At 59.0% G+C, this 22,931-nt stretch overlaps 5 protein-coding genes across 9 annotated transcripts; 3 read left to right on the top strand and 2 right to left on the bottom strand.

The window, feature by feature from the left end:
• Positions 1-900: 900 nt before the first annotated feature.
• LOC310920489 (glycerol-3-phosphate acyltransferase 2, mitochondrial-like) lies at positions 901-8,756 on the top strand. Of its 3 annotated transcripts, none has more exons than XM_083880486.1 (22): positions 901-1,011; positions 1,837-1,910; positions 2,502-2,618; positions 2,697-2,770; positions 3,669-3,779; positions 3,944-4,072; positions 4,750-4,849; positions 4,932-5,065; positions 5,143-5,242; positions 5,326-5,532; positions 5,746-5,853; positions 6,059-6,144; positions 6,230-6,324; positions 6,434-6,504; positions 6,725-6,983; positions 7,408-7,556; positions 7,649-7,726; positions 7,804-7,926; positions 8,007-8,127; positions 8,228-8,278; positions 8,391-8,446; positions 8,521-8,756. In XM_083880486.1, the coding sequence occupies exons 1-22, from the start codon at positions 975-977 to the stop codon at positions 8,635-8,637; spliced, it is 2,397 nt and encodes a 798-aa protein (XP_083736612.1). In that variant the 5' UTR covers positions 901-974; the 3' UTR covers positions 8,638-8,756. The 3 variants fall into 3 exon arrangements, with proteins under 3 accessions (XP_083736612.1, XP_083736611.1, XP_083736613.1); XM_083880485.1 differs by having other exon boundaries at positions 901-1,066; XM_083880487.1 differs by lacking the exon at positions 901-1,011 and adding an exon at positions 1,348-1,383.
• LOC310920502 (oxaloacetate tautomerase fahd2, mitochondrial-like) lies at positions 8,666-11,186 on the bottom strand. 3 transcript variants are annotated; one of them, XM_083880524.1, is made up of 8 exons: positions 11,105-11,186; positions 10,356-10,537; positions 9,707-9,923; positions 9,574-9,633; positions 9,332-9,494; positions 9,049-9,157; positions 8,891-8,978; positions 8,666-8,796 (listed from the first exon to the last, which is right to left on the bottom strand). In XM_083880524.1, the coding sequence occupies exons 2-8, from the start codon at positions 10,532-10,534 to the stop codon at positions 8,734-8,736; spliced, it is 879 nt and encodes a 292-aa protein (XP_083736650.1). In that variant the 5' UTR covers positions 10,535-10,537; positions 11,105-11,186; the 3' UTR covers positions 8,666-8,733. The 3 variants fall into 3 exon arrangements, with proteins under 3 accessions (XP_083736650.1, XP_083736649.1, XP_083736651.1); XM_083880523.1 differs by having other exon boundaries at positions 11,080-11,171; XM_083880525.1 differs by having other exon boundaries at positions 11,109-11,149.
• A 210-nt stretch (positions 11,187-11,396) lies between these two features.
• On the bottom strand, positions 11,397-15,881 carry LOC310920503 (calsenilin-like). Its single transcript, XM_083880526.1, has 9 exons — positions 15,777-15,881; positions 14,586-14,728; positions 13,439-13,563; positions 13,284-13,353; positions 13,109-13,179; positions 12,745-12,852; positions 12,555-12,659; positions 12,410-12,472; positions 11,397-12,101 (listed from the first exon to the last, which is right to left on the bottom strand). The coding sequence occupies exons 1-9, from the start codon at positions 15,800-15,802 to the stop codon at positions 12,054-12,056; spliced, it is 759 nt and encodes a 252-aa protein (XP_083736652.1). The 5' UTR covers positions 15,803-15,881; the 3' UTR covers positions 11,397-12,053.
• A 158-nt stretch (positions 15,882-16,039) lies between these two features.
• On the top strand, positions 16,040-17,349 carry COX5B (cytochrome c oxidase subunit 5B). The gene is made up of 4 exons (XM_083880539.1): positions 16,040-16,165; positions 16,281-16,354; positions 16,740-16,839; positions 17,142-17,349. The coding sequence occupies exons 1-4, from the start codon at positions 16,072-16,074 to the stop codon at positions 17,252-17,254; spliced, it is 381 nt and encodes a 126-aa protein (XP_083736665.1). The 5' UTR covers positions 16,040-16,071; the 3' UTR covers positions 17,255-17,349.
• A 1,535-nt stretch (positions 17,350-18,884) lies between these two features.
• PURB (purine rich element binding protein B) lies at positions 18,885-21,909 on the top strand (the record flags this gene model as incomplete). The annotated part of the gene is made up of 1 exon (XM_083880522.1): positions 18,885-21,909. The coding sequence occupies one exon, from the start codon at positions 18,885-18,887 to the stop codon at positions 19,887-19,889; it is 1,005 nt and encodes a 334-aa protein (XP_083736648.1). The 3' UTR covers positions 19,890-21,909.
• Between the last annotated feature and the right edge of the window lie 1,022 nt (positions 21,910-22,931).

Raw genomic sequence — 22,931 nt, 5'->3', positions numbered from 1 at the left:
TGGAGCGTTTTGGCCGCAGCCCCCCTGAGGGGGAAATGATTCCTGGGGGCTAGTAATGCTCCTGGATGGAAAAAAATAAAATGAATGGAGAAAAAAGAGCCTGGAGTTGGGGTTTGCTCTCCTGATCTTGAATTATTGTGGAAATGGAAGGGAGAATCCTTTTCAGGTGTTTTATCAGGTGTTTTGGGGGAAGAAAGATGTGGGTTGCGGATGGGGGTGGTAGGGAGATGCAGGGGGATGGAGGTCCCAGGAAGTGGGGGAAGTGCAGGTGGGATGCAGGGACCAGAGAGGAATGAGAAGAGGTGGAGGTGTCACCTCTTGGGGAGGTCGGGGGAGTCTTGCACCTGTGGGAACACATTTGGGAGTGGTTTCTGGGATAAGGGGGTAATAGAAAGGACAAGAGAAAGGGGAAAAAGAAAGGATGGTATAAAAGGAGAATAAAAGCAAAAAGACAAGAAAAAAAGGAGGGGAAAAAACCAAGAAAGAAATAGGAAGGATAAGGAAAAAAGGAGGAAGAAAAAGATGAGGGGGAAAAAAGTGACAAGAAAAAGGAGGGAAAGAGGCACCCTTTTCCTAGTCTGTTTGGAGGGGGTTGGGTCCCTTTTTCTTTCTTTTCCTTTGTTTTTGGTGTGTGAGTTGTTTTGGTTTTTGTTTGGGTTTTTGTTTGTTTGTTTGTGTGTTTTTTGGGTTTTTTTTTTTGTTTTGTTTTGGTTTTTTTTTGGATTTGGGTTTTTTTGGGGGGGAGGGATGATTCTTTGGGGTTTTTTTGTTTGGGATTTCTTTTTTTGTGAGTTTTGTTTGGGTTTTTTGGTGTAGTTGTTTTTTTGGTTTTTTTTTTTTTTTTTGGGGGGGGGGGGGGGACGGGGGGACGACGGGGTTGGTTTTGGTGGTTTTTTTGTCTTTTGTTTTCTCCCTTTTCTCCTGGCCATGCGCTCCCTTATTGCAGCTCCCGGGTACCGCTCCCAGTCCCAGTTATGGTCCCGGAGGTGCAAGGCCTCGGCGCCTCCGCAGGTGAATCGGGTCCTTTTTGGTGTTTCCAGGCCGCTGCCGCCACCTGTGTTCGGAGGTGTGGGAGGGATAGAGCTAGGGACGGTGATGAGGCTGATAGCACCGGGGGTGGTGGCGGTTTGGGCCGGGGACGGGGGCTGGGGGGCTGCTGCCTCTGGGTAGGACAGGGGCCAGGGCAAGGGCCGGGAGCCCACGGCGGGGCTGGGGCTGATGTACCCAGCAGTGTTAGGGACCAGAGCCACGGGGTGACGGGGACCCCGCCGGTGCCTGTGGGGCCGGAGCCTGTCTCGGGCCGGGCAGGAGAGGCCGGGCCGGTTTCGGCCGGGCTGCCCGGGGGCGGAGCCGGGCCGGGCCGGGCCGAGCGCGGGGTCTGCGGTGAGTGGGGCCGGGGTCTGGGGGCCAGGGGGGCTGTGAACCTCGAAACTCCTCAGGGACGGTGTGGCTGAGCGCCTCCCGGCCAAGGGGGGTGTGGGCCAGTCTGAGGGTGACCCAAAGGGTCCATGGGGGCCGTGGGGCCTTTGCGGCACGTGCTGCCCTCACCCCTCAGGCCTGTCGGGCTGGCGGGCCCGTGTGGGGCGTGTTGCCCTCCCTCAAACCCTGTAGGGGATGCAGAGTGTGAGGGGTCAGTGTGGGCTGTGCTGCCGGCCCCCCCCCCGCCCAAATTCCCTGTGGGGTGTTACCCCCCAATTTCATAGGAGTTGTGGTGTGTTACTCCCTCTCCCCAGGTCCCTCCAGGCTCCGTGGGGCACATGTGGGGCCCTTTTCCCTGCCCCTGTTCTGTGTCCCAAATCTTCCAAAATTCCCCTTTTTACCTGTTTGTGTCTCCAGGATTTTTACCAGGACCCTGGAGCACCAGTTCTCCCCAGTTTGAGGGTGTCCTCTCAGCCATGACACCCCCCAGGGTATGTGACACCACAGGGAGCCCTCTGTGCCACCAGCCTGCCCCTCATGAATCCCCTCCAAACCCCCTAATTTTCCTCTTTCTTTTCCTCTTCCCTAGCTGCATTTTAAAACTAATTTGCTTTCCCCCCTCCCTTCTTTTTTTAGGAAATAAAATTTATTAACCCCACCTCTCAGAAAGAAGGGAGGGATCCCAATTTGGGGGCCAAAGAATTGGAATTTCAGTGTCTCAGGGTACCCCCTCAGTCTGGAGGTGGGGTGGAAAGGGCTGATGAGGGTCTCCCCAGATCCCACTGAGCCCCTTCAGGCCTATATTTCCCAGCTGATCCCACTGGATCTCTGTGTCAGAGAGAGAGAAAACCCAGTGCCCAATCCTGCCAGGGTGCTGATCCCCCACAACCAGGCTGGTTCCCCTGCATCCAGGTTGATCCAGGTCTACACAGTCACCAAAATGTGCCACCATCTTGTTGCAGCTAAAATTCCTTTATTCCTTGGCATTATTGAAAACCCCCACATCACGAGCGGGGTTTGGAGTGTATCCACCCATATTTGGCATTCCCAGATGCCCCTTCCCGTTTTTTTTCATCCCTCAGATTCAAACATGGATCAGCCACTCAGGCCCAAAGCTGGAAGTTTTCATCCCATTCCTGGGCAAATACCACCGCCCAGTTTCAGGGCGCTGCTGCCAGACCTGCACCCCCAGGAGCTGGGTAAGAGAGTCTGGGATCCTGGATCCTGGGATGCTGAGGATCTGGACTAGCAGAGATTGATCCCATTTTTCCTGCCAGGATGGATTCTATCCTGAGGATCTTGCTGCTCTCGGGTTCCGCGATGTCAGCCGTGTGAGGGAGACAGACACGCGGTGAGGATGGATAAGCTCTGTGCAGAAAACACCTGGAAAACCACTTTTCCCCCCATATTTCACCAAAATGCACATGAGAATCTCTCTCCATCCTCCGCGGTTCCTCATTATCGCAAACCAAGCTCATTAATCAATCTTGGGAGGCTGGAAGTGGCGTGTCCGAGGGCTTGGGCTGCGCTTTAGTCATGGAATTGAGCATTGGGGGTCATGCCTTCATTTGTTTGAGCAAAAACAAGTGGAATCTTGGTGAGAAGAATGTGGAGGTGGACTGTTGTTCTTTTCTCTGGCTCACAGGGAAAAAGGAAAACAGCCACTTCCTCGTAGAAGGAAAAATACTAAGAAAGGCAAAATTGCAGTTATCCTCCCTTTTCCTCTGGGTAGGAGCTGCCGCAGAGCCATTTCCGGGTGTTTTCATTTTTGAGGTGCCAGATTGCTTTAGCTGCATTCCCCTTTAGGGAGCAATCCCTGGATTATTCATTTTTTGCTTTTTTTCTTCCCAAATCAGATCATTATCCTCCATTCAGTTCCAAATGTTCCCAGCTTCAGCTTTGAAACTCTTGGAAGAATCCATTGGGATCACAAGGACTGCAGTTCCCCTATCCCACTCTAGCCCTTTCTGCGCACTCTGGAATGTCCCAAAACTCCCTCCCACTCTGCCTTCAGTGCAGATTTAGGGATAGATTGGGAAATTTCTGTGATTTGGGAATCCCAGGTTTGAATTCCAGGTTTCCTTCCTGCTGGGCAGCCTGAAACATCATTTATCGGTGCCTCAACATTTCGAGCTTGAAGTGGGGAGAAATGTCCTGGATCTGTCGAAGAGGCAGTCTGGGGAGCTCTGATCCTGGTATAAAGCCCCCTCCAGACATCCCACCAGGGTGTCACTGTGTGTCCCCTCCAGGTTCCGAGGCTGGCTGGTCCGGCGGGTCTGTGGATTCCTTGCAGCCTGGGAATGGAAAATTCCAGCAGAGACCCCCAGGGAGCTCCTGATGCGGATCTGCAGCAGCAGGAGGTGGGTGGGAGCAGCTGGGGCCATCCTAGGATCATTCTCACCCAGGAGGGACCAGCCCCCAATCCTGGGGATCCTGTTTGGTCCCTGGATCCGAGGTTGGATAAGGCTCTCTAGACCCAAACACGTGGGTGCTGGGATGCTTCTCCCTACCATCCTCTCCCCAGGGTGCAGGATGCTGCCTCCAGCCAGGACCCTAGATCCAGAGGGAATGAGGGATCCCAGCGGTGCTGGAAGGAGGAGATCTGCCGGATCCTGGGGGAAATCCAGGCTCCACTCTCCCCTCTGCTACTGAGGTCTTTTGGGGAAAAATTCTGGGATTCTCTGAGTGACGGATAGATACTTTTGGTGATATTCTGGGATTTTGGGGGAATGCGCATGGATCCCTTGGGTGGTTTTCTGGGATCCTTTTGGGAGATGTGCTGGCATACTTTGGGGGATATTTTGGGATCCTTTGGGAGCTGCACACAGATCCTTTGGCTGGCTGCCCCTGGGGTCCTCTGTAGCTCCTGGGCCATTCCTCCAATTCCTTTTGAGGAGCTGGAGTGGCAAAATCCAAACCTTGCAGGAAGGAGGGAAGCAGAGAAAACTTTCCCTTTCCTTTTACGTTTCCCATCCCAGCACTGACAACTGGGAATCCAGGGCTGCATTGCTTGTCTGATCCAGTGGGAAGAAAGAGTACTTTTGAGCCGTTAAAGGGAAGGTATTCCCCTGGGAATAAGAAATTCCCCATGGAATAAGAGCATTTGGGGATCCCAAGGCAGGACAGGAAGATGGAGGGAATTCAGGATTCCCAATGGCAGCTCTGGTTGCCAGTGGAAAGGAAGAGGTCTCATCACATGCAACCTTTCCTGCGTGATAAAAGTGAGAATTTTGAGCAGGTGTGGGCTGGTGAAACCGAGGCAGGTAGAGTTTTGGGGATTTGGGGAAGCCCCATCCATGGCAGAGTTTCTCATTCCCAGTTTTCCCACAGGCTGTGCCACTGGCTGCTCCCCAAGCTCCTGACCCGTCTGTTCCTGAGCGTGCAGCTGCACTGGGGGCAGCTGGAGATGGTGCTGCGAGCTGCCAGGACGGTATGGAGCCCAGCCAGAGCCTGGCCAGGCACTCTCAGCCCCTGGAACGCTGGGAATTCACCCCAGGATCCCTTGCTTGCAGCCCAAGGTGCCGCTGGTGTTCCTGTGCAGCCACCAGTCCCAGGTGGATGGGCCACTCCTGTCCTTTGTCCTCCTTTCCCAGGGGATTGGGCTGCCCAGGGTGACGGTGGGCACCTGGCCCAGCCCTTGCCTCCGGTAAGGCAGCGCTGTGAGATGTTCCCAGAGGATCCAAGGGGATGCAGTAGTTGCCCACGATGTTCTTCCCTCTCCAGATCCCTGCTCCAACGCCTGGGAGGGATTTTCCTGCCTTCAGGAATGGCACAGACATTGAGTGACCGGGATGAGGGGCTCCCAGGGGCTGTGCTGGATGCGGTAAGTGCAGTTTGGGCTGAAAAATCTCTCTGGAGCACTTGAGGAGGTGCTGGCAGCTCCCAGTACTCCCAGTTTTTCCCCAGTATATCCAGGAGGTGCTGCAGAGCCACCAGCCCCTCATCCTCTTCCTGGAGGAGCCCCTGGCTTCCCTGCGGCTGGCAGACCCTGCCCGGTGCTGGCTGCTCCGCGTGCTTCGGGCGCTCCAAGATGGAGCTGTGCCTGATGTCCTTGTCGTCCCAGTGAGAATTGCCTATGATGTGGCTCCTGGCAGAGTGGAGCAGGATGGAGCGGTGAGAGAGGGTCGGGGGATCACTGCTGCTCCAACAAATCACTGGCACTGTCCCTGGGGATCAGTGTTCCCCAAAACCTCTAGGAAGCACTGTTCTCCTAAATCTCTGGGAAGATCCCTAGGGAGAAGCATCACCCCAGATCTCTGGGAGCATCCCTGGGGAGTGGCATCCCCCCAAATCTGCCGTTAATCTCTCAATACCATCTCTTGTCAGCCCCCTCAGCCCCTCGGGATTGGCACATGTCTCTGGGCAGCCTTCCAGGTCCTTTGCTGGCACCGTGGATGTGCCCAGGTGGATTTCTCTCAGCCCTTCTCCTTACGGGTATGGCAGCTGTGGATCCCCCTGGATCCATCCCAGCACTGGGAGACTATTCCTGGGCTGTTGGTGGGGTTTGAGGTGTCTGGAGTGATTGAGTGAATCCATCCTGGGGAAATCTGTGTTTCCAGCCCTGGGGATACAGGGATCAAATGAGCTTATGGTACTGAAGGCTGTGAGCACCCACATGCTCCTTCATCCTCATTCCCAGGAATTCGTGGACAACAACCTTGTCAGGCCAATCCTCACAGGGGATCGTCCAGAGCAGTTGCTGCTTCCCGCCATCCTGGGCAGGCGGTGAGGAGCTGAGTCCTGGGCAGTGTTTCCCCTTGGATCTCTGCTCCTGGCTTCTCTCCTCACCCCTCTAATCCTGACTTCCCAGCCCGCTGGATGTTGGGACTGTGGGAACTTTGAGTCCCAATTTGGGGACTGAAGAGGAGATTTTGGTGACGGCGCTGGGGCTGCATGCACTGAGTGGTGAGGGGGCTAAGGGGTCCCTGCATCCCTTGGGGATGGCATTCCCTGCTCAGGAGTGCTGTGGAAGATAATCCCCCCCCACATAACAAATCTCTCTCTCCCACTGCAGATTCCAGTGCCTGCTCTGCCATCACAGCTGTGGGAATCACTGCGGCGCTACTGCTCCACAGGCACCAGGAGGTGGGCTGTTTTCCATCTCTCCCTTTCCTCAGAACAGCATTCCCAGCAGGACTCCCCCTTCCCCATAAAGCAGCAATGCCCAGTGGGAATCACCCTCCTTTAACAGGGAGTAGTAGTCCTAATGGGACTTATCCCTTCTCAGAGTAGCATTTCCTGTGGGAATCACCCTCTCTTTCCCTCAGAGCAGCACTCCCAGCAGAATCCCCCTGTGTTTCCCCAGGTCGTGCTGCTGCCCCAACTGATGTGGGATTTCTCAGCGCTGCTGGAGCAGCTCCTGCTGCGGGGCCGGGCTGTGGGGTTCTCAGGGCAGCTGCGGGCACTGGTGGGGCACAGCCTGCAGCAGCTGCAGCCACTCCTGGCCCTGCACCCGCTGCGGCCCCCCAGGACTGCTCTGGGGCTCCCTGAGGCCTCGGCCCGGGCACGGCTGGGGTGGTTGGCAGGGGGTGTCCAGCACCACCTGGCCGGGGAGGCTGTGGGTGGTGAGTGGGGTCACCAGGGAGTGGGGACAGGGTGACACTGGTGGCACCAGGGAGCAGGGATGCCATGGGAATCAGTGACACCAGGGCTTAGAGGCACTGGAGGAATTAGTGATACTGGGAATGGGTGATGGCTGCAGTTGGGAGAATACCAGGAGTATTGTTTGTATTGTGGGTGTCAATGACATTGGGATTTAGGACACCAGGAATCGGTGATGCTAGGGAGGTTGATGATATTGGGGGATTCAGTGTCACCAGGTTAAGTGGTACTGGGGAAATTGGAGATGCAGGGGATTATTCACACTGGGGAATGGGGGTAATTGGGGATTGCAGAGGTATGGGGCACTGGGGAAGTTGGGGACACTAGGGATTGGGGATGCTGGGGTATTTGGTGACTCTAGGGCTGGTGACACCCCTGTCCCATCAGCCTGTGCCATCCGTGCCCTGCTGCTGGAAGTGCTGCCAATCCTAGGTCCACCCTCCAGCCTCACCAAGATCGTGCTGAGCCGGGACGAGCTGCTCCGCAAGATCCTGGAGCTGCTGCAGCTGCTGCCCCTGACCCTGCTGGGGCTCCAGGTGGGGACATGGAGTGGCCTGTCATCCCCAACACTTCTGGGGCTCCAGGTGGGGACATGGGTGGCCTGTCACCCTTTTTCCTCTATCCCCAGCCCTGTCAGCCTAATGACTGCCACAGCCTGGATATCCTGGACAAGCTCATCCTTGGGGGGCTGCTGGAGGAGGAGGAGGTGGGTGACATCCCAAGACCTTTCCTGGGGCACAGGAGGTGGCTTCGAGGTGAGGTGACAGCCTGTTGTCCCCGTAGCCAGAGAGTGAGCGTGGGGGTTGTGATGTGACCCGCCGGCACTTGTGGGGATGTTCCTTGGGGTCCTTCACTGATGACAGCGACAGTGACAGCGAGCATGGGGTCCCCAAGCAATGCTACAAGGTACTGGGGGGTTCCCCCACTGCCCCCCTGGGCTGGGGGGAGGATAGTCTCCCCCAAATCTGGCTGTGAATCCCCCACAGCTCAGCGAGCCCCAGGGCTTCCCTGGATTCCTTCTCTTCCTCTGCCGCCTCCTGAGCCCCATCCTGCACACCTACGGCCAGGCTGTGCAATTCCTGGAGCAAACCCCCTGGCCCCAGCCCGGTAGGACCCCCCAAAGCAGTCCCCCTTTGGACTCCCTGCAGCCAGCGAGGCATGGCTGCAGCCCCCAGGAGGTGGACTCTGACACCCTTCCCCATTGCAGAGGCAGACTATGTGGAGTCGCTGCTGCAATTCCTGGCCGAGGATGAGGATGGTGAGTCAAGGGGGGGAGGGTCTTGCTTTGAGGGGTCAGTGACCCCTAAGACAGGCTAAGGGTTCTTGAGAGGTGGCATTTGGGGGTTCCCTCAGGTTCTCTCTCCGCACAGGGTATCCCGACAGGAGTCTGGCCCTGAGCTGCCTGCAGAGTTTCAAGAACATGGGGGTAAAAACAGCTCCCCCACTCTCCCAACATTTGCTGCCCCCTCTCTCCCCTCCTGACCTCTCTGTTCCCCCCAGGTGCTGGAGGAGCTGCAGACCCCCACTGGACTCCTTCTGCAGCTCTCCCAGCCTTTCCAGTCTGCTTCCAACCGGGAGAAGCTGGGAGCCTTTATCCACCAGTTCACCCAGCTGTAGCCCCCCAGACCCAATAAACAGGGCACAATGACCCAATCGCTCATGGATTTATTGACCCCGTTGCGGGAAGGTGGGATCTGGGGCATCTCTCCACCATCAGACCACCCGGTTGCAAATGGTGCCCAGCTCCTCAATCTCACACTGCACCTCATCACCGCGCTGCAAGGGGGAACATGGTGGCATCTGCCCCCAGTGGGGTCCACTCTGTCCCCACTCACACCCCAGCCCCAAGTGAGCCCCCATTCCCCCTCACCTTAAGGAATATGGGTGGTTTCCGAAAGACACCCACTCCTGCAGGGGTCCCTGTCAGCAGGATGTCCCCAGGGACCAGTGTCACAAACCTGGGGGCACATGAAGTGTTAGCCATGGCCCCTCGGCTTTGGGGTCCCCAGCCCCCCACCCCTTTCCTACCGGGACACCCAGGCAACAAGGGTGGGCACCCCAAAGATGAGGTGGCGGGTGTTGCTGTCCTGCATCTGGTGCCCATTGACGCTGCAGCGGATCCACAGGTTGTGGACATCTGTGGGAGGTAACATGGGGCTGTGATGGCACCAGTGGCAGCTGAGAAAGAGTTGCCATCCTATCCCTGTCTTCTCCCTGTCATGTTCTCATCCTATCTGTGTCCTGTCCCCATCCCATCGCTGTCCTGTTCTTGTCCCATCCCTATTCTGTGCCTATTCCATCCCTGTCCCACCTGCCACCGCCGCCCTGGTGACAATGGCTGGCCCCAGGGGACAGAAGGTGTCAAAGGTTTTCCCCAGCAGCCACTGCCGCCCGTTTCGCCGCATCTGCCAGTCGCGAGCGCTCACGTCATTGGCCACAGTGAAGCCCAGCACGTGCTCCAGTGCCGCTGCTTCCTGGGGACAGCAGGAACCTGCTTACAGGGGGACATTCCCACAGACCCCCAAGTGAGGCAGGGGCCAGGGCAGGGGGTACCTCAATGTGTCGCCCCCTCTTCCCAATGATGGCAGCCAACTCCACCTCCCAGTCTAGCTCCTGTGGGAACAGAAGGGGAGCTGGGAGGGCCATTCCCCTGGGGACCTGTGGAGGTGGGAACCAGGGTACCCACGCTGGTGTCCTGGGGGTGCACGATGTCATCGAAGGGGCCGGTGATGCTGCTGGGGAACTTGCTGAAGATGAGCGGCTCCTTGGGGACCTTCACGCCCTGCTCCTGACAGTGGTCGTGGTAGTTGAGCCCCACACAGATCACCTTCTCGGGGTCCCCCACGGGTGCCAGCAGCTGCGCAGTCTCCCGGAGCACCCGGTGTTGCCCTGACTCCAGTGCTCTATGGGGACAGATCCACCCTTGGGATCACCCACATTTTGGGGTACCCATTTCTCAGGAGACACACTTTTGGGGGGTCATTCATAAGGGTCAGCTATATTTCAGGGACTCTCCTTTTGGGGATCTCTACAGCTGAGGGGACCCACTTGTTGGGGTCAGCCACTCTTGGAGGTCACGCATCTTTGGGGGTTGCCCATGATTTGGAGTGCCCACCTTTTGGGGGGGCCAGCTGTTGGGGGTAACCATAACCCACTTCGGGGTCATCCAATGCAGCATACAGATTTGGGTGGACACTCCTGTGGGGATCCATCAGGATACCCCTTTCGGGGTTCCCTCTCCTTTTGGAGGACCCACCCCTGGGGGGAAGCCGGCTTTTGCAGCACCCACCCTTGGGGATCACCCACATTTGGGACCCATCCTTGGCCTCACCCACCTCTGGGCGAGCGCCAGCCCGCGGGGACCGATCTCCAGGAATTCTCGCATCGATCGGGGCAGCTCCGGCTCCGCCGCGTTCAGATCCACCAGGTTCCCCCCAGGCGCCTCCTCCAGCCCGAGCCGGGGCCTCCCGCCCGCGGCTCCCCGGAACCGCACCAGCCGCAACGCCATGCGCATCCCCTGCGGCAGCGGAGCTCGGGATCCCGCCGGAGGGGCCCGGGACAGCAGATCCGCCCCGGCTCGGGATGAATCCCGGCACTCGGGGGGATCCCTCCACCCGATACCTTCTAGCCCCGATCCCGGCGGATCTCATGCAACCCCAGTGCTCGAGGGTCGCTCCCCCAACCCCACAGAGTCGCGATCCCCAGAATCCCCCCAGTCTCAGGGGATGCCGTCCTGAATCCGCACCGCTGCGATCTCTGAGGACATTCCCCTCACCCCGATTCCGCTCGGCCCAATCATAGGGATTCCCCATATCCTGCACAAACCCAGACTCGGGAGATCCTCCCCATTTTTCGCCCATTCAGTCCCAAGGAATCCCCCGGCTCCGTGGGATTCTCCACCGACCCCATATTCCCCTCACCCCGAGTTCCGCACAGCTTCGATCCCAGGGATCTCCACATTTATCCTACACAGCCCCGATCTTGGGAATGCCCCCGATCCAAGGGATATCACCCCAGCCCCGACCCAGAGGACTCCCTCATTCTCAGAAATCCCCCCACCATCCTGGGGTCCCGGGGATCTCACACACGGCTGTTCCCTCCCTCCGCTAGGGAGCGCTGCGAGCCCCGGCACCACCCACGTCACGTGTCACCCTGCCTGCCTCAAGGTCGCCGCGCCGAAACCCCGCCCCCCTGAGGCCGTCCAATGGGAGCGCGCAGGGTGGGGCCAAACATCCAACGAGAGCCAGTGAGAGGAGAGGGCTGAGGGGCGTAGCCATGGGAATGGGAACGGGAATGAGAATGGAACTGAGAGATGGGAATGGGACAGGGAATAGGAGAGGCACGGGAGTTGGGACTGCTAGCCGGACAAGGACAGGGACTGGAAGAGGTACAGGGAAAAGGACTAGGAACGGAACAGGAACTGGGAGGGGCGACTGAGACACAGGCAGGGACAGAGAGCAGGACAGGGACCGAGACACTGTGCGTCTCTTACGTCCCTTTTGACTCCATTTCACCCCTAAATCATCACTATTTGGTTTATTTATAAAATCCGCCCCTCTCCACTCTCTTGCGAGAGGGCGTTTCATGGTGGTTCCCCTGAGTGTTGCGGGGAGGAGGGACTGTGTGCTTTTGGTTGGTGTTTGAGGGCTCCATTTCATGGTTGTGATATGGAGATCCCCACCCAGAGGGCCCCCACATCCCGGGCGATCCTTGCCCTGGGGTGTCCCATCTCGGCGGGTCCCTTAGGCCCCAGGCAATCCCCATGTCCCGGGGGCCCCCACCCCAGGGAGCTCTGGGGTCAGGTTTGTGCTGTGTCAGGTCCCTGCACCGCCAAGGGGGGGAGTCGGTGTCGAGGGGAGGCTGAGCTTCCCAAAATGGGTCTGTCTGGCAGGTGGCAGCACCAAGCCCAGGGGCTCTAGTGGACATGTCATCCTTGTCTTATCCCATCTCCAGGAGCCACATGCTGGATTTCTCCTGACTTTGAACTTCTTGTTTGTCTGACATAGTAGAAAATCTCCGGGGCGGGACAGGGTCTAGAGCACGTTGTGGAAGATCTGCATGGAGCTCATGATGTCCTTGTCCTGGGAAGGAGAGATCAGAGACCTCGTGTCCCCACCTCCCAGCTCCCTTCTCACCCTTTCGCCATCTCCCTCATCCTGTCCCCACCCCCTGTTCTCTGCATCCCACACTTCCCATCACAATCCTGCTGTCTGCCCTGCATCCCTCTCCCAGCTCTGACTCCCGTGTCTCTCCTCCTGTCCCTCCTCTCCTGTCCCACTCCCATCCCTCCCGGGGTGACCTCTTTGTCCTTCTCTCTCCTGATGTCCCCAGCACGTCATTTTGGGACGGGACGAAGAGGAGGAGGATGGTGTCCCCCAGATCCCCTCACCTCCTGGCACGTGGCCAGAAACTCCTCGAAGGTCACCACGCCGTCCCTGTTCCTGTCCATCTTCTGCAAGGGAGTGGCCAGGGCTCAGCGGGGCCACCCCTGGCCGCAGAGTGCCCCCAGGAGGTGACAGTGGGGACAGTCTCACCTGGAAGAACAGCTCCACGTGCTGGGCCGGTGCGCTGGCCCCCAGGGCGGGCTCGGTGCAGTGGCCCATCATGGCATAGATGGATTTCATGATCTCCAGCATGTCCTAGGGGACACAGGGCGCTGGCAGGACCCCGTCTGAGTGTGTCCCCCCCCACCCCCACCAGCCCCCCAGTGTTTCCCACTGTCACCTCCTTGGTGACGCAGCCGTCCTTATTCACGTCGTAGAGGTCAAATGTCCACTTCAGCTTCTGCTGCTCCGTCCCCCGCAGCAGCACTGAGAGTCCCACTGCGAAATCCTGCCGGAAGGCTCGTGGCCATGAGTGGGGAGGGACCCTCACCCCTGCCCCTCCCTCCCGCTGCCACATCGATCCTGGGGTGCCCGAGGGATTTCATTCCCTATTGATCCTGTTATTTTTACCCCCCACTGCTGTGCACCCGGCACCTGCGAGAAAGAGTTTGGCCACAGCCTGTAAGGGGGAAGAGGAGAAGGAGGAGGGGGAAGATGTGATGAATCACGGTGCTGACACAACTGTTCCCACTAGGAATTCCCACCTGGAAGCAGAGAGCCCCGTTGCGGTCGGCGTCGAAGGCGTCAAACAAGAAGTGGGCGTAGGAACTGGCGTCTGCGGGGGAAAGGGGACGGTGACTCCCCCAGGACTGGGCTCAGGAGTTTTCCCGGATGGGCCCCCCCAGACCCTCCTGCTGGGTTTGGGCACTCCCGACTCACCGCCTTGAGGGAAGAACCGTGAGTAGATGAGTGTGAAGGTTTCCTCATCCACGAGGCCACTGGGACATTCCTGGGAAGGGGAGCAGTGCCCATGACCCCAAGGAAAATGGAGACCCATGGATTTAGGGGGGCAGGGCAATGGACCCCATACTCACGTTCTTGAAGCCACGGTAGAGGGATTGAAGCTCTGTCTTGGTGAACTTGGTCCGAGCCAGCAGCTGCTCCAGCCCCTCGGGTTGGTGCCGGATTGTCGGGAGCTCCACATCAGCATCGCCGCTGTCTTCCAGGAGAGACCCCCGGGCAAAATCTCCCTTAGAAACAGCCTCTTCACTCCTAAACCCACCCCCACCCCCCTAAAACTACTGCCCAGCGCCTCAGCGGACCCCAGATCTCCCTTGGGACCCTGGAAGACCGTGGGTGTTGGATGCTGAGGGGCTTCCCACATTCCCAAGGAGCAGAATATTCCCGAGCCGCCTCTTAGTCACTGCTGCTCCAGCCCGGCCCAGCAGAAGGTAATTAATAAATGATGGTTCATTAATAATTTCAGCCTGGGAAGCCCCTGTGGAGCCACTCAGCACAGCAGGGTATCAGCAATTTTGGGTTGGGAGCCTGTAAAATTCCTTGGCACTGTCAGAGGGGGGTGAACTCCCAGCTCCTGCTGTGAGGGGCCTCAGGGGACTTGAGGTCCATGATGTCCCAACACAGGGGGCTTTGGGTGGGAGTGGGGAACCTCTGAGGGGAGGTTCAAGGGCTGATGCAGGACTTGGGTCTCCCTGTGTCCCTCCTCAGGAGGTTTTGGGGGAGTCAAGCCCCCCAGCACCCCACCTTGGGGAGTATATTGGGGGTCAGCACCAGCTCCGAGTCCTCTCAGCCTACCTTGGGAAGGTTTGGGGGTTACTGGAGGTCCCTGCTATCTGCTCCTGGGAGTTAACAGGGTGCAGGAGCCGTGTGAGGAGAGGGAGGTATCTGGGGTGAGGGTCCCCACCCTCCCAGGTGTTTAGGGGGCTGCTGGCAACAGCACAGCCCCTTGGGGAAGGCTGGAGCATGGCTTGGCCATGACACTGCTGGGGGGGGGGGTTGGGGGCTCTGCCTGGTTTCCCCCCGCAGTCTCAAATCCTCAGCCTTCACCCCAAACCGTCCTGAGGGGGAACCCCAAAACCAGCTGGTTCAACTCCACAGGGACCAATTAGAGGCCAACAGGTCATTTAGCACTGGGAGGAGGGACAAGGACACCCGGGGATGGGTGGGTAAGAAGTAATTTAATTAAATAACTAGGATTAATTAAGGTTAAGGGAGGGGTACCTTCTACAGAGATGGGTTCCAGGATGCCGAACTGCTTGAGGACAGCGATGAAGAGGAGGATGACAACGGCCACGGCACACAGCTCCATGCCTTGGATGCCCATGGCCCCGGGGGGGGGACTGGGGGCTCCCCTCCCCCAAAGTCTGCGGGGGTGCGGTGCTGGGTGCTGGGGAGCGCGGGGCGGGTGCTGCACCCGCTGCCCGTGTCCGGCTGTCCTGCCCTTCTCCTTCTCCTCCTCCTCCTCCTCCTCCTCCTCCTCCCCCCTTGGCACGCGCCCACCCCCTGGCCCCCCCGCCCCCCCGGCGCTGCTTTCCTATATTTTATTTTCAGTTTCCCAAAGAAAGTTGGGTGTTGGGTGGGCAGGGGCGCTACCCCTGCTCCCTGCAGCACCCGTGGGTGCTGGGTTCACAGCCAGGGGTGTCAAACCAGAGTGGGCCTCAAAACTGGGTGAAAAAAAGGTTGTGTCCCCCCGCCTCCGGTGGGATCGATAGGGATGAGTAAGCAGCAAGGGGAGGGGAAACTGAGGCAGAGAAGGCGGGGGGGCTGTCCCTGTTCCCCCAGAGCTGTCTCCACCCCTCTGTGGGTGTCCCATAGTCCTGGAGACATTGACCCTTTTCTCTGAGGACTGTCCCTGTCCCTCCGGGGCTGTCCCTGTGCCGCTAAGCGCTAAGTGTCATCTCCCCCCATAGCCTTCTGTACCCATTGCCGCAGGGATGTCACTCAGCAGTGTCTTGGGCTGGCCTTGTCCCAAAGTCTGCAGGGACACGGGCTCTATGACCTCGGGTGTGTCCCAGCCCCATGGCCCACAGGACACCATCCCTGTACCCCTGGGGTGTCCTGTCCCCAAGGCCCCAGGGGCATCCGTCTCCATCCCTCAGGAGGGCTCATCGCCCCCATTCTTTTAGGAGTGTCCCATCCTCATGATCCTAGGGACATCATCCCTGTCCCCCATGGAGTGTCCCTGTCACCTCCAGGGTATCCCCGGCTCCCCCCCAATCCCAAGGTGTCTCATCCCCACGGCCCCTGGGGACATTGTGCCTGTCCCCCTGGGGGTTGTCCCTGTTGCCCCGGGGGCTGCGCTGTTCCCATCGCTCCTGGGATATTGTTCCTGTTCCCCCAGGAGTGCCCCACTGCCCCCAGGATTCCCCTATTCCCCCCAGAGTGTCCCTGTCCCCCAGGGGTGTCCCATACCCAGGGCCCGAGGGATTGTCCCCCATCCCTGCCCCCAGGCCTGTCCTATCCCGTCAGGGGTGTTCCTGTTCTCACGGGGGTCTCATCTCCCGTCCAAAATCTCAGCCCCGCCCCCCGTGACCACGGAGCCCGCAGTGGGGGCGGGACCAGGGCGGGGGCGGGACTCTGCAGTTGTGGGCGTGACCAAGGGCGGAGCTCCGGCCAATGGCGCGTGGCTCCATCGCTCGGCCCCACCGCCCCGCCGAACGTAACTTCCGCTTCCGCCCGTGCCGGAAGTACCGTCACTCTCGCCGCCATGGCCTCAAGGTTACTGCGGGTGAGCGCGGCCCTGCGGCTCCTGCCCGCGGCTTCTGCTCGCACCATGCCTGCCCGCCACCTCGGCGTGCCCGGTGAGCGAGGACCGGGGAAGCGGGGAAACGGGGAGGGGGGAGCGGGGAAGGAGCGAGCGGGACCGGGGGAGGATGGGGCGGGGTTTCTGCACCCCCGTGTGACGGCGCCCCGCAGGGAACCTGGCCAGTGATGAGGAACAGGCGACCGGGATGGAGCGGAAGGTGATGGAGGCCATGAACAAGGGTCTGGTAAGTACCAGGGGTTGGGGAACCTCGAAAGGGTCTGAGGGGTAAAGGGTTAGAAGATCTGGGGATTCCAGAGGGTTTGGGGAGTGCTCGGGTGATGGCGAGGTTATCTGGAGGACGTGTTTCGGAATTTTGGGGTCCTTGGAGGGTTTTAGGGTGTAGGGTTGGGGAGTTCTTGGGAGGATTTGGGGGTGTCAGAGTCGAGGGAGTCTCAGGCACAGGGTGTTTTGGGGGTGGAGCTGGGGGCCGCCAGGGTGGGATGGTCAGTTTGAGGTTCTTGGAGACAGGCTGCCCTTAGGGTCGGTTGTGGGTCTGAAGGATGGAGGGGCAGGTGGTGGTTCTGGGGCGCTCACCGTCTGCGGTGTCCCTGCTCACCCCTTGCCCATAGGATCCGTACAGCATGTTCCGGCCCAAGCGCTATGCAGGCACCAAAGAGGACCCAAACCTCGTCCCCTCCATCACCAACAAGCGCATTGTGGGCTGCGTCTGTGAGTGCCCTGCATCCCTGTCTGTGTGTCTGTCCTGCCCCTGTGTCCCTATGTTCATCCCCATGTCATGTGTCTGTCCTCTTCCTGTCCGTGTGTCCATGTCTGTGTCTGTCCTGTCCATATGTCCATCCTTGCATCCATGCCTGTTCATGGTGTTCATGTGTCCATTCCTGTCCCTTGTCCATCCATGCCCTTCTGTCCTTATGCTCTGTCCCACACTTTCCATGTCCCGTTCTTCTCCCCCATGCCTGTCCCTTCCTGTCCTGCACTGTTCCTGTCCTATGCTGTCCCTGTCCCCCCAGGTGAGGAGGACAACAGCTACGTGGTTTGGTTCTGGCTGCACAAGGGCGAGGCCCAGCGCTGCCCCTCCTGCGGTGCCCACTACAAACTGATCCCCCATGAGCTGCCCCACTGAGGGGGGCTGTGGGACCCTCCATCATCACCTCCCCGGGATCCCGGGGCCCTGTTGAACCCCCCTGAATCACCCCAGATAAAGAGGTTGTGTGGAGAGCCTGACTATGTCTGTGCTGGGGGAGCAGTGGGGGAGGGGGGATCAGGCCATGGGGGTGTCACCAGGAGTGGGGAGGGGACATGGGGGTCTGAGGGGGATGCCATGGCCTAGGAGCAGTATTTGGGGTGGGGGGACATTTCATTCTCTCTCCATCCTGGGATTGGAGGGGCCCTGGGTGCATCTGCTGTGAGGGAAAGCCTAGTGGGTCCTGTTGCTGCTTTCTCCCCTTTGGGCTTCCTTGCTCAGCCTGTGGGATGCCCCACCCCAAAAGAAGCCCCTGAGCACTGAGGGGGGTTAGGTTGATCCCACAACATCCTAGACAGATCACAGACCCCCAGACACACAAGGTTACTCCCCAGAGCCCCTCCTGGGGACCTGTTTGTCCCCTTGGACATGTGCCTGCCTGTCCCGTGGGTGACGCCTCTGTGGGCAGGAACCTCCTCCTGGAGGATCCCAGGGCGCTGATTCTGCCAGACACCTGTGGCTCCATCTTCCTCTGAGGGGACTTGGAAAGCCCCACCAGATGCCAAGAGATCCACATGGGAGCTCAGGAGCTGCGTGAAGATCCCAAGCAGATCCTGGGAGGTCCTTGTTGGTTCTCTTAAGATCCCCAGAGACCCTGCAGGGTCCCAGAGTATCCCTTAGAGGCTGACACATCCCTGACACGAAGATTCCCCTCAGGCAGGTCATCCCATATTGGGGGGGCAGGGGGGGTGGGGGAGGAGTGTGGATTGCGCCCTCCAGGCCCTGCTGAAGGGTCTTGGTGGGCCCAGGGAGCACCTGGAGGTTGCCCATCTGAAGGGTGGCCCCAGTGCTGCTGACTAGCCATGATGTCATTGATGATGTCATGGTGACTGGCCATGATATCATGCATCATTGGCTGGAGGGGGTGGACCTGTGAGCCTCACTGGCCAATGGGGGCTATGGTAACAATGAGTGGCATCTGGGGGGTGGGGCTTTGGACCTCACGGACCAATGGGGCCTGCGGGAGGTTGTGAATGACAGGAGGGAAGGGCGGGAATCGCCACTCAATGAAGAGAGCCGGAAAGGGATGAGCTGGGGGCGTGGCTTCAGGGACCAATAGGAGCTGCCAGTGCCCGAGACTGACAGCCAGGGGGCCAGGCTCTGCCGCAGCAGAACAGTTGCGCAGGGAGGGGGCTGCCGCGCAGAGGGCGGAGCACTAGGACTCATTGACCAATAGGAGCCAGCTGTGGCCGTGACTGACAGGCAGCAGAGCTCTGCGGTTAATGGAGCGGCGCGCCGGGAGGAGAGGGGGTTGCGGGGAGGGGCCTGGGCCTAGCCACCAATGGGAGGTGAGGCCATGGTGACTGACAGCTGGGGGCTGGACTCGGATCGATGGAATTGGAGCGGAGGGGGATGCGAGGCGGGGCCTGGCGGGGGCGGAGCTTCGTCGGGGGCGCGCGGGGACGCGGTGGGCGGGGCCCCGGCGCACGTGACGGCGGCGGTGCGGCGGTGACGTCAGCGGTGTCGCAGCGGGGCCGGAAACGGGCGGCGCGCGGGGCGGGCGGACAAGATGGCGGACGGGGACAGTGGCAGCGAGCGCGGCGGCGGCGGCGGGTTCGGGACCGCCCGCGGCGGGGCGGGGGGGGCCGGCCCGGCCGCGGGGCCCGGCGGTGGCGGCGCGGCCGGCCCCGAGCAGGAGACTCAGGAGCTGGCGTCTAAGCGGCTGGACATCCAGAACAAGCGCTTCTACCTGGACGTGAAGCAGAACGCCAAGGGCCGCTTCCTCAAGATCGCCGAGGTGGGCGCGGGCGGCTCCAAGAGCCGCCTCACGCTCTCCATGGCCGTGGCCGCCGAGTTCCGCGATTACCTGGGCGACTTCATCGAGCACTACGCGCAGCTGGGCCCGTCCAGCCCCGAGCAACTGGCCCAGGCCGCGGGGCCGCCGGGCGAGGACGGCGCCGGGCCCCGCCGCGCCCTGAAGAGCGAGTTCCTGGTGCGGGAGAACCGCAAGTACTACCTGGACCTGAAGGAAAACCAGCGCGGGCGCTTCCTGCGCATCCGCCAGACCGTGAACCGCGGCCCTGGCGGCCCGGGGGGGTTCGCGGGAGGCCCCCCCGGGCTGCAGAGCGGCCAGACCATCGCGTTGCCCGCCCAGGGCCTCATCGAGTTCCGCGACGCCCTGGCCAAGCTCATCGACGACTACGGGGGCGAGGAGGACGAGCTGGGTGGCCCCGGCGGCGGCGGCCCGGGCGGCGGGGGGCTCTACGGGGAGCTGCCCGAGGGCACATCCATCACCGTGGACTCCAAGCGCTTCTTCTTCGACGTGGGCTGCAACAAGTACGGGGTGTTTCTGCGGGTCAGCGAGGTGAAGCCGTCGTACCGCAATGCCATCACCGTACCCTACAAGGCCTGGGCCAAGTTCGGCGGCGCCTTCTGCCGCTACGCCGAGGAGATGCGCGACATCCAGGAGCGCCAGCGGGACAAGCTCTACGACCGGCGCGCCGGCCCGCCGGGACCCGGCAGTGGCAGCGGCGCCGGTGACGACTCCGACGGCGACGACGTGGACGACGACTGAGCCGATCTCCCCAGCCCTCGACCCCTACGCCGGCCCCCCACCACCCCCCCCGAGCCCCGGGCCGAAGGGGTTCCCAATCCCCCTTCCCAGTGACGGGACAAAGGGGTCCCCGAAACCCCCAAGAGCGATGGGGCAAAGGGGCCCCTGAGCCCCCCTACACCCCTCCCAGCAACGGGGTGAAGGGGACCCCAAACACCCCACGTCCCCGCTCCCAGCAATGGGACAAAGGGGTCCCCGAGCCTCCCACAGCAGCGGTGGGGCACGGGGGTCCCCGAGCCCCCCGAGCCCCCCCCTCCTGCCACCACCGGAGAGAGAGAAACTGCCCCAACCGTGCCGCCATCCGCGGTCCCCCTGCCCCTTCCCCTGCTCCCACCATGGGACCCCCAGCCCCCAGGACTCGCTGTTTTGGGGGGAACGGGGGCTCACCCGCAGACCCCTCCCGGTGCCCCCCCATCAAAAACAGGACCCGAGGGCCCCGGAGCCAAGCGGCAGCGCCGGGGGTGGGGGGCAGCAGAGGCACCTTGGACCAACGGCCGTTCCCTCGGCTTATGATTTTTTTTTTTTTCCTTCCTTTTCTCCTCTTTTCACGTTTGTTGTTTTTGATTTTTTGGGGTTATTTTTGGGATGCAAACTCCGGGCGCCCGAACTGGAACCAGTCCCGAGGTGGCGGGTCTCTGACAATTAGGGAAGATTTCCTCGGTTTTGCCAATTTCTGACCGTTTTTTCTCCCCCTCCCCGTTTCCCGCCGGGAAGGGGGAGGCGCCGGCACAAAGCACAAGGAAAAACTCGATGGGGCGAACCATCTTCCTCTTCTCTCCAAATAAGGCGCCTCCGGCCCCGTTTCACCAGGACCCGCCGGAATCTGCCCCTTGGCTTCACCCAAATTGGATTTTCCGGCCCCAAATCCGTGGCCACGCCCGGCCCCGGCACCTTGGGGGTGGATTTTGGAGGTTTATTGTTATTTTTTGCCTCCTTTTGTCTTTTTTTGCCCCCCTGGGCCTGGCTCTGGCGCCGCCTGGTCCCTGCAGCCACCTCCTATTAAACAAATTTTTCCACTCTCAAATAGTCTTTTTTTTTTTTTTTCTAATTCTTTTTCACTCTCTCAGCTCAGTCCTGCCCTTTCCAGAATTCCGATTTTTCACCCTGTTTTCCCATGACTCTGAACTCCATCACTTTCATTCCAAAGTTTTGCCTCTTTTTCTCCTGTTTCACCACTTCTAGGACTTTTCTTTTTTTTTCTTTTTTTTTTCTTTTTTTTTCCTTTTAATCCATTTTTGGGAGCCCAATCAGCTGCCTCCTTAATTTATTACCATGGATCTGGCATCTCCCTCTCTCCATATTTATTGGGAAGTGAGGAACAGCCACAGACCCCTAGGGAATCCCCCATGCTGCAGGGACACTGCTGTCCATCCGTCCATCCAGCCCCCGGCCCCATCCTGCGGCTTCTACTGCTCCTGCTGCCGTCGCTCTTTTTAAAGGAATTTTTAAAGCAAATTTCTTCAGTTTATCCCATTTTTAAGCCTTCTCCGTTGCAAAGGACTTGGATCCCTCACTCACTTACATGGGAGCAATAGTCTTTCCTCGATGGCCAATGTGTTCGTACTGTATTTTGTACCCTCAGGCAGCTCTTTCCGGTGAATTCCTGCTGTATCCACCCATCATCCTGGTCCTGTGTTCTTTGCCACGGAGAAAAACCATAAACCTCGATGGCGACGACGGATTTGGGGGGGAAAAGTGCTCCCAGCTCCGCGGGACTCACCGGCGTCCAGCCGCGGGACCTCTCCTTTTATTTTTGAAGAGGATGATATATATATATATATAAATATATATATATATATATATATATATATATAAAATATATATATATATTCCTTTGGGTTTCTTTCTTTTGGCTGAATTGCGGTGATTTAGCCTTATTTCTACTCTGGGAGAGTGGCAGAATTGCTGCCAGCCCGACCCAGCTCTGGGAGCTGGCTAGAAATACATAGAAGAGGAAAAAAAAAAGGCAAAACCACCAAAATCCAGTAATAAACCCAAAAAAGCTCCCAACATTGGCTCAGGGAGCCTTTCCTGGCCAGAGAAACGCTGGATCCATGGACACAACCTTCCACAGCTCCATTTGGGTGGGAAGAGCAGAGCATGTCAGGGGAAGACAGCAGATGAAGCAGCCAAAATGAGATAAAATAGGGAAGAAAGGGGATTTGAGGTGGCAGCTGGAGCAAGGGGAGCGGCCATAGGGGCTGCCATGGGAGAGGGGATCTTGGGGGGTAGTTTTGGGGTTTTTTTCTCTTGGAGCCCCCCAGGAGCCATTGGGTGTTTCCCAGGAAAGCAGGACAATGCCGGCATCTCCCCTGAACCCCATTCCCATCTCTGTGTGTATAGACATGGCTGTGTGTACATAGCTCAGATTCGGTTGAGTTTTGGGTTGAATTCTGTAGAAAATGGGCAAATTGCTTTTGTTTTATTATTTTTAAACCACAAATAGGGGGAAAAATATCCCAAATTACTGGTACTTCCAGCTTTGCTGCCTCAGAGAGGCTGATGGAGAATGCAATGATGGCTCTACAGACAGAATATTGGAAGTCTGTACAATGCCCCAAAACCCAGTGGAAAGTACCCCAAATGACTGGGTCTGAAGCAAGTGGTGCTTCCAGGGCAATTTCAAACAGCTTCAATTATTTTTGCCCTAAAAAAATATGGAAGATAATTCAGATTCTCCTGCCTCGTTTCCAGGCAATCTGGGGCCAGTACAGGATGGTTTGAGGGGGCCATGCCAGTGGTGGCTCCTCATGTTGGTGACAGAACAAAGCCAAGCCCTCGCTGGTCTCTCGTAAAAAAGCAAAAAGTGGAAAAAAATCACAAAAAACATGGAAAAGATTTTTTAAAAAGCGGCTGAGGGAGCACTGGAGGTATGCAGGGTGGTGCACCACAGAGCTCAGCAGGTATTCCCAGTGGGAAATCCAAGCTGGCTCTGTGGATGCTCCCAAATGTTCCTGCAGCGTGAGGCCTGGCCACAGGTGGCATCACCCTCTTCATCCTCGC

The sequence above is a fragment of the Zosterops lateralis genome, assembly GCF_965231275.1.
Source record: "Zosterops lateralis genome assembly, chromosome: 30".
Lineage (NCBI taxonomy): Eukaryota > Metazoa > Chordata > Aves > Passeriformes > Zosteropidae > Zosterops > Zosterops lateralis.
The sequence above is the reverse complement of the archived record's forward strand: the minus strand, read 5'-3'. Positions and strand labels throughout refer to the sequence as shown.

What these genes read in the sequence shown, in the direction of transcription:
- LOC310920502 (XM_083880523.1), bottom strand. An exon ending in AGAGGGGGCGACACATTGAG is followed by an intron (nt 9,495 to 9,573) that starts GTACCCCCTGCC and finishes TGCTGTCCCCAG; the next exon opens with GAAGCAGCGGCACTGGAGCA. An exon ending in CTTGTTGCCTGGGTGTCCCG is followed by an intron (nt 8,979 to 9,048) that starts GTAGGAAAGGGG and finishes ATGTGCCCCCAG; the next exon opens with GTTTGTGACACTGGTCCCTG.
- LOC310920489 (XM_083880485.1), top strand. Translation starts at nt 928, where the DNA reads ATGCGCTCCCTTATTGCAGCTCCCGGGTACCGCTCCCAGTCCCAGTTA. An exon ending in CTCAGCCCTTCTCCTTACGG is followed by an intron (nt 5,854 to 6,058) that starts GTATGGCAGCTG and finishes CCTCATTCCCAG; the next exon opens with GAATTCGTGGACAACAACCT. An exon ending in GGCTGCTGGAGGAGGAGGAG is followed by an intron (nt 7,727 to 7,803) that starts GTGGGTGACATC and finishes TTGTCCCCGTAG; the next exon opens with CCAGAGAGTGAGCGTGGGGG.
- COX5B (XM_083880539.1), top strand. Translation starts at nt 16,072, where the DNA reads ATGGCCTCAAGGTTACTGCGGGTGAGCGCGGCCCTGCGGCTCCTGCCC. An exon ending in CCGCCACCTCGGCGTGCCCG is followed by an intron (nt 16,166 to 16,280) that starts GTGAGCGAGGAC and finishes GGCGCCCCGCAG; the next exon opens with GGAACCTGGCCAGTGATGAG. An exon ending in GCGCATTGTGGGCTGCGTCT is followed by an intron (nt 16,840 to 17,141) that starts GTGAGTGCCCTG and finishes CTGTCCCCCCAG; the next exon opens with GTGAGGAGGACAACAGCTAC.
- LOC310920503 (XM_083880526.1), bottom strand. Translation starts at nt 15,802, where the DNA reads ATGGGGGACAATCCCTCGGGCCCTGG. An exon ending in ACGGCTGCGTCACCAAGGAG is followed by an intron (nt 12,660 to 12,744) that starts GTGACAGTGGGA and finishes TGTGTCCCCTAG; the next exon opens with GACATGCTGGAGATCATGAA. An exon ending in TTCTGGCCACGTGCCAGGAG is followed by an intron (nt 12,102 to 12,409) that starts GTGAGGGGATCT and finishes TCTCCTTCCCAG; the next exon opens with GACAAGGACATCATGAGCTC.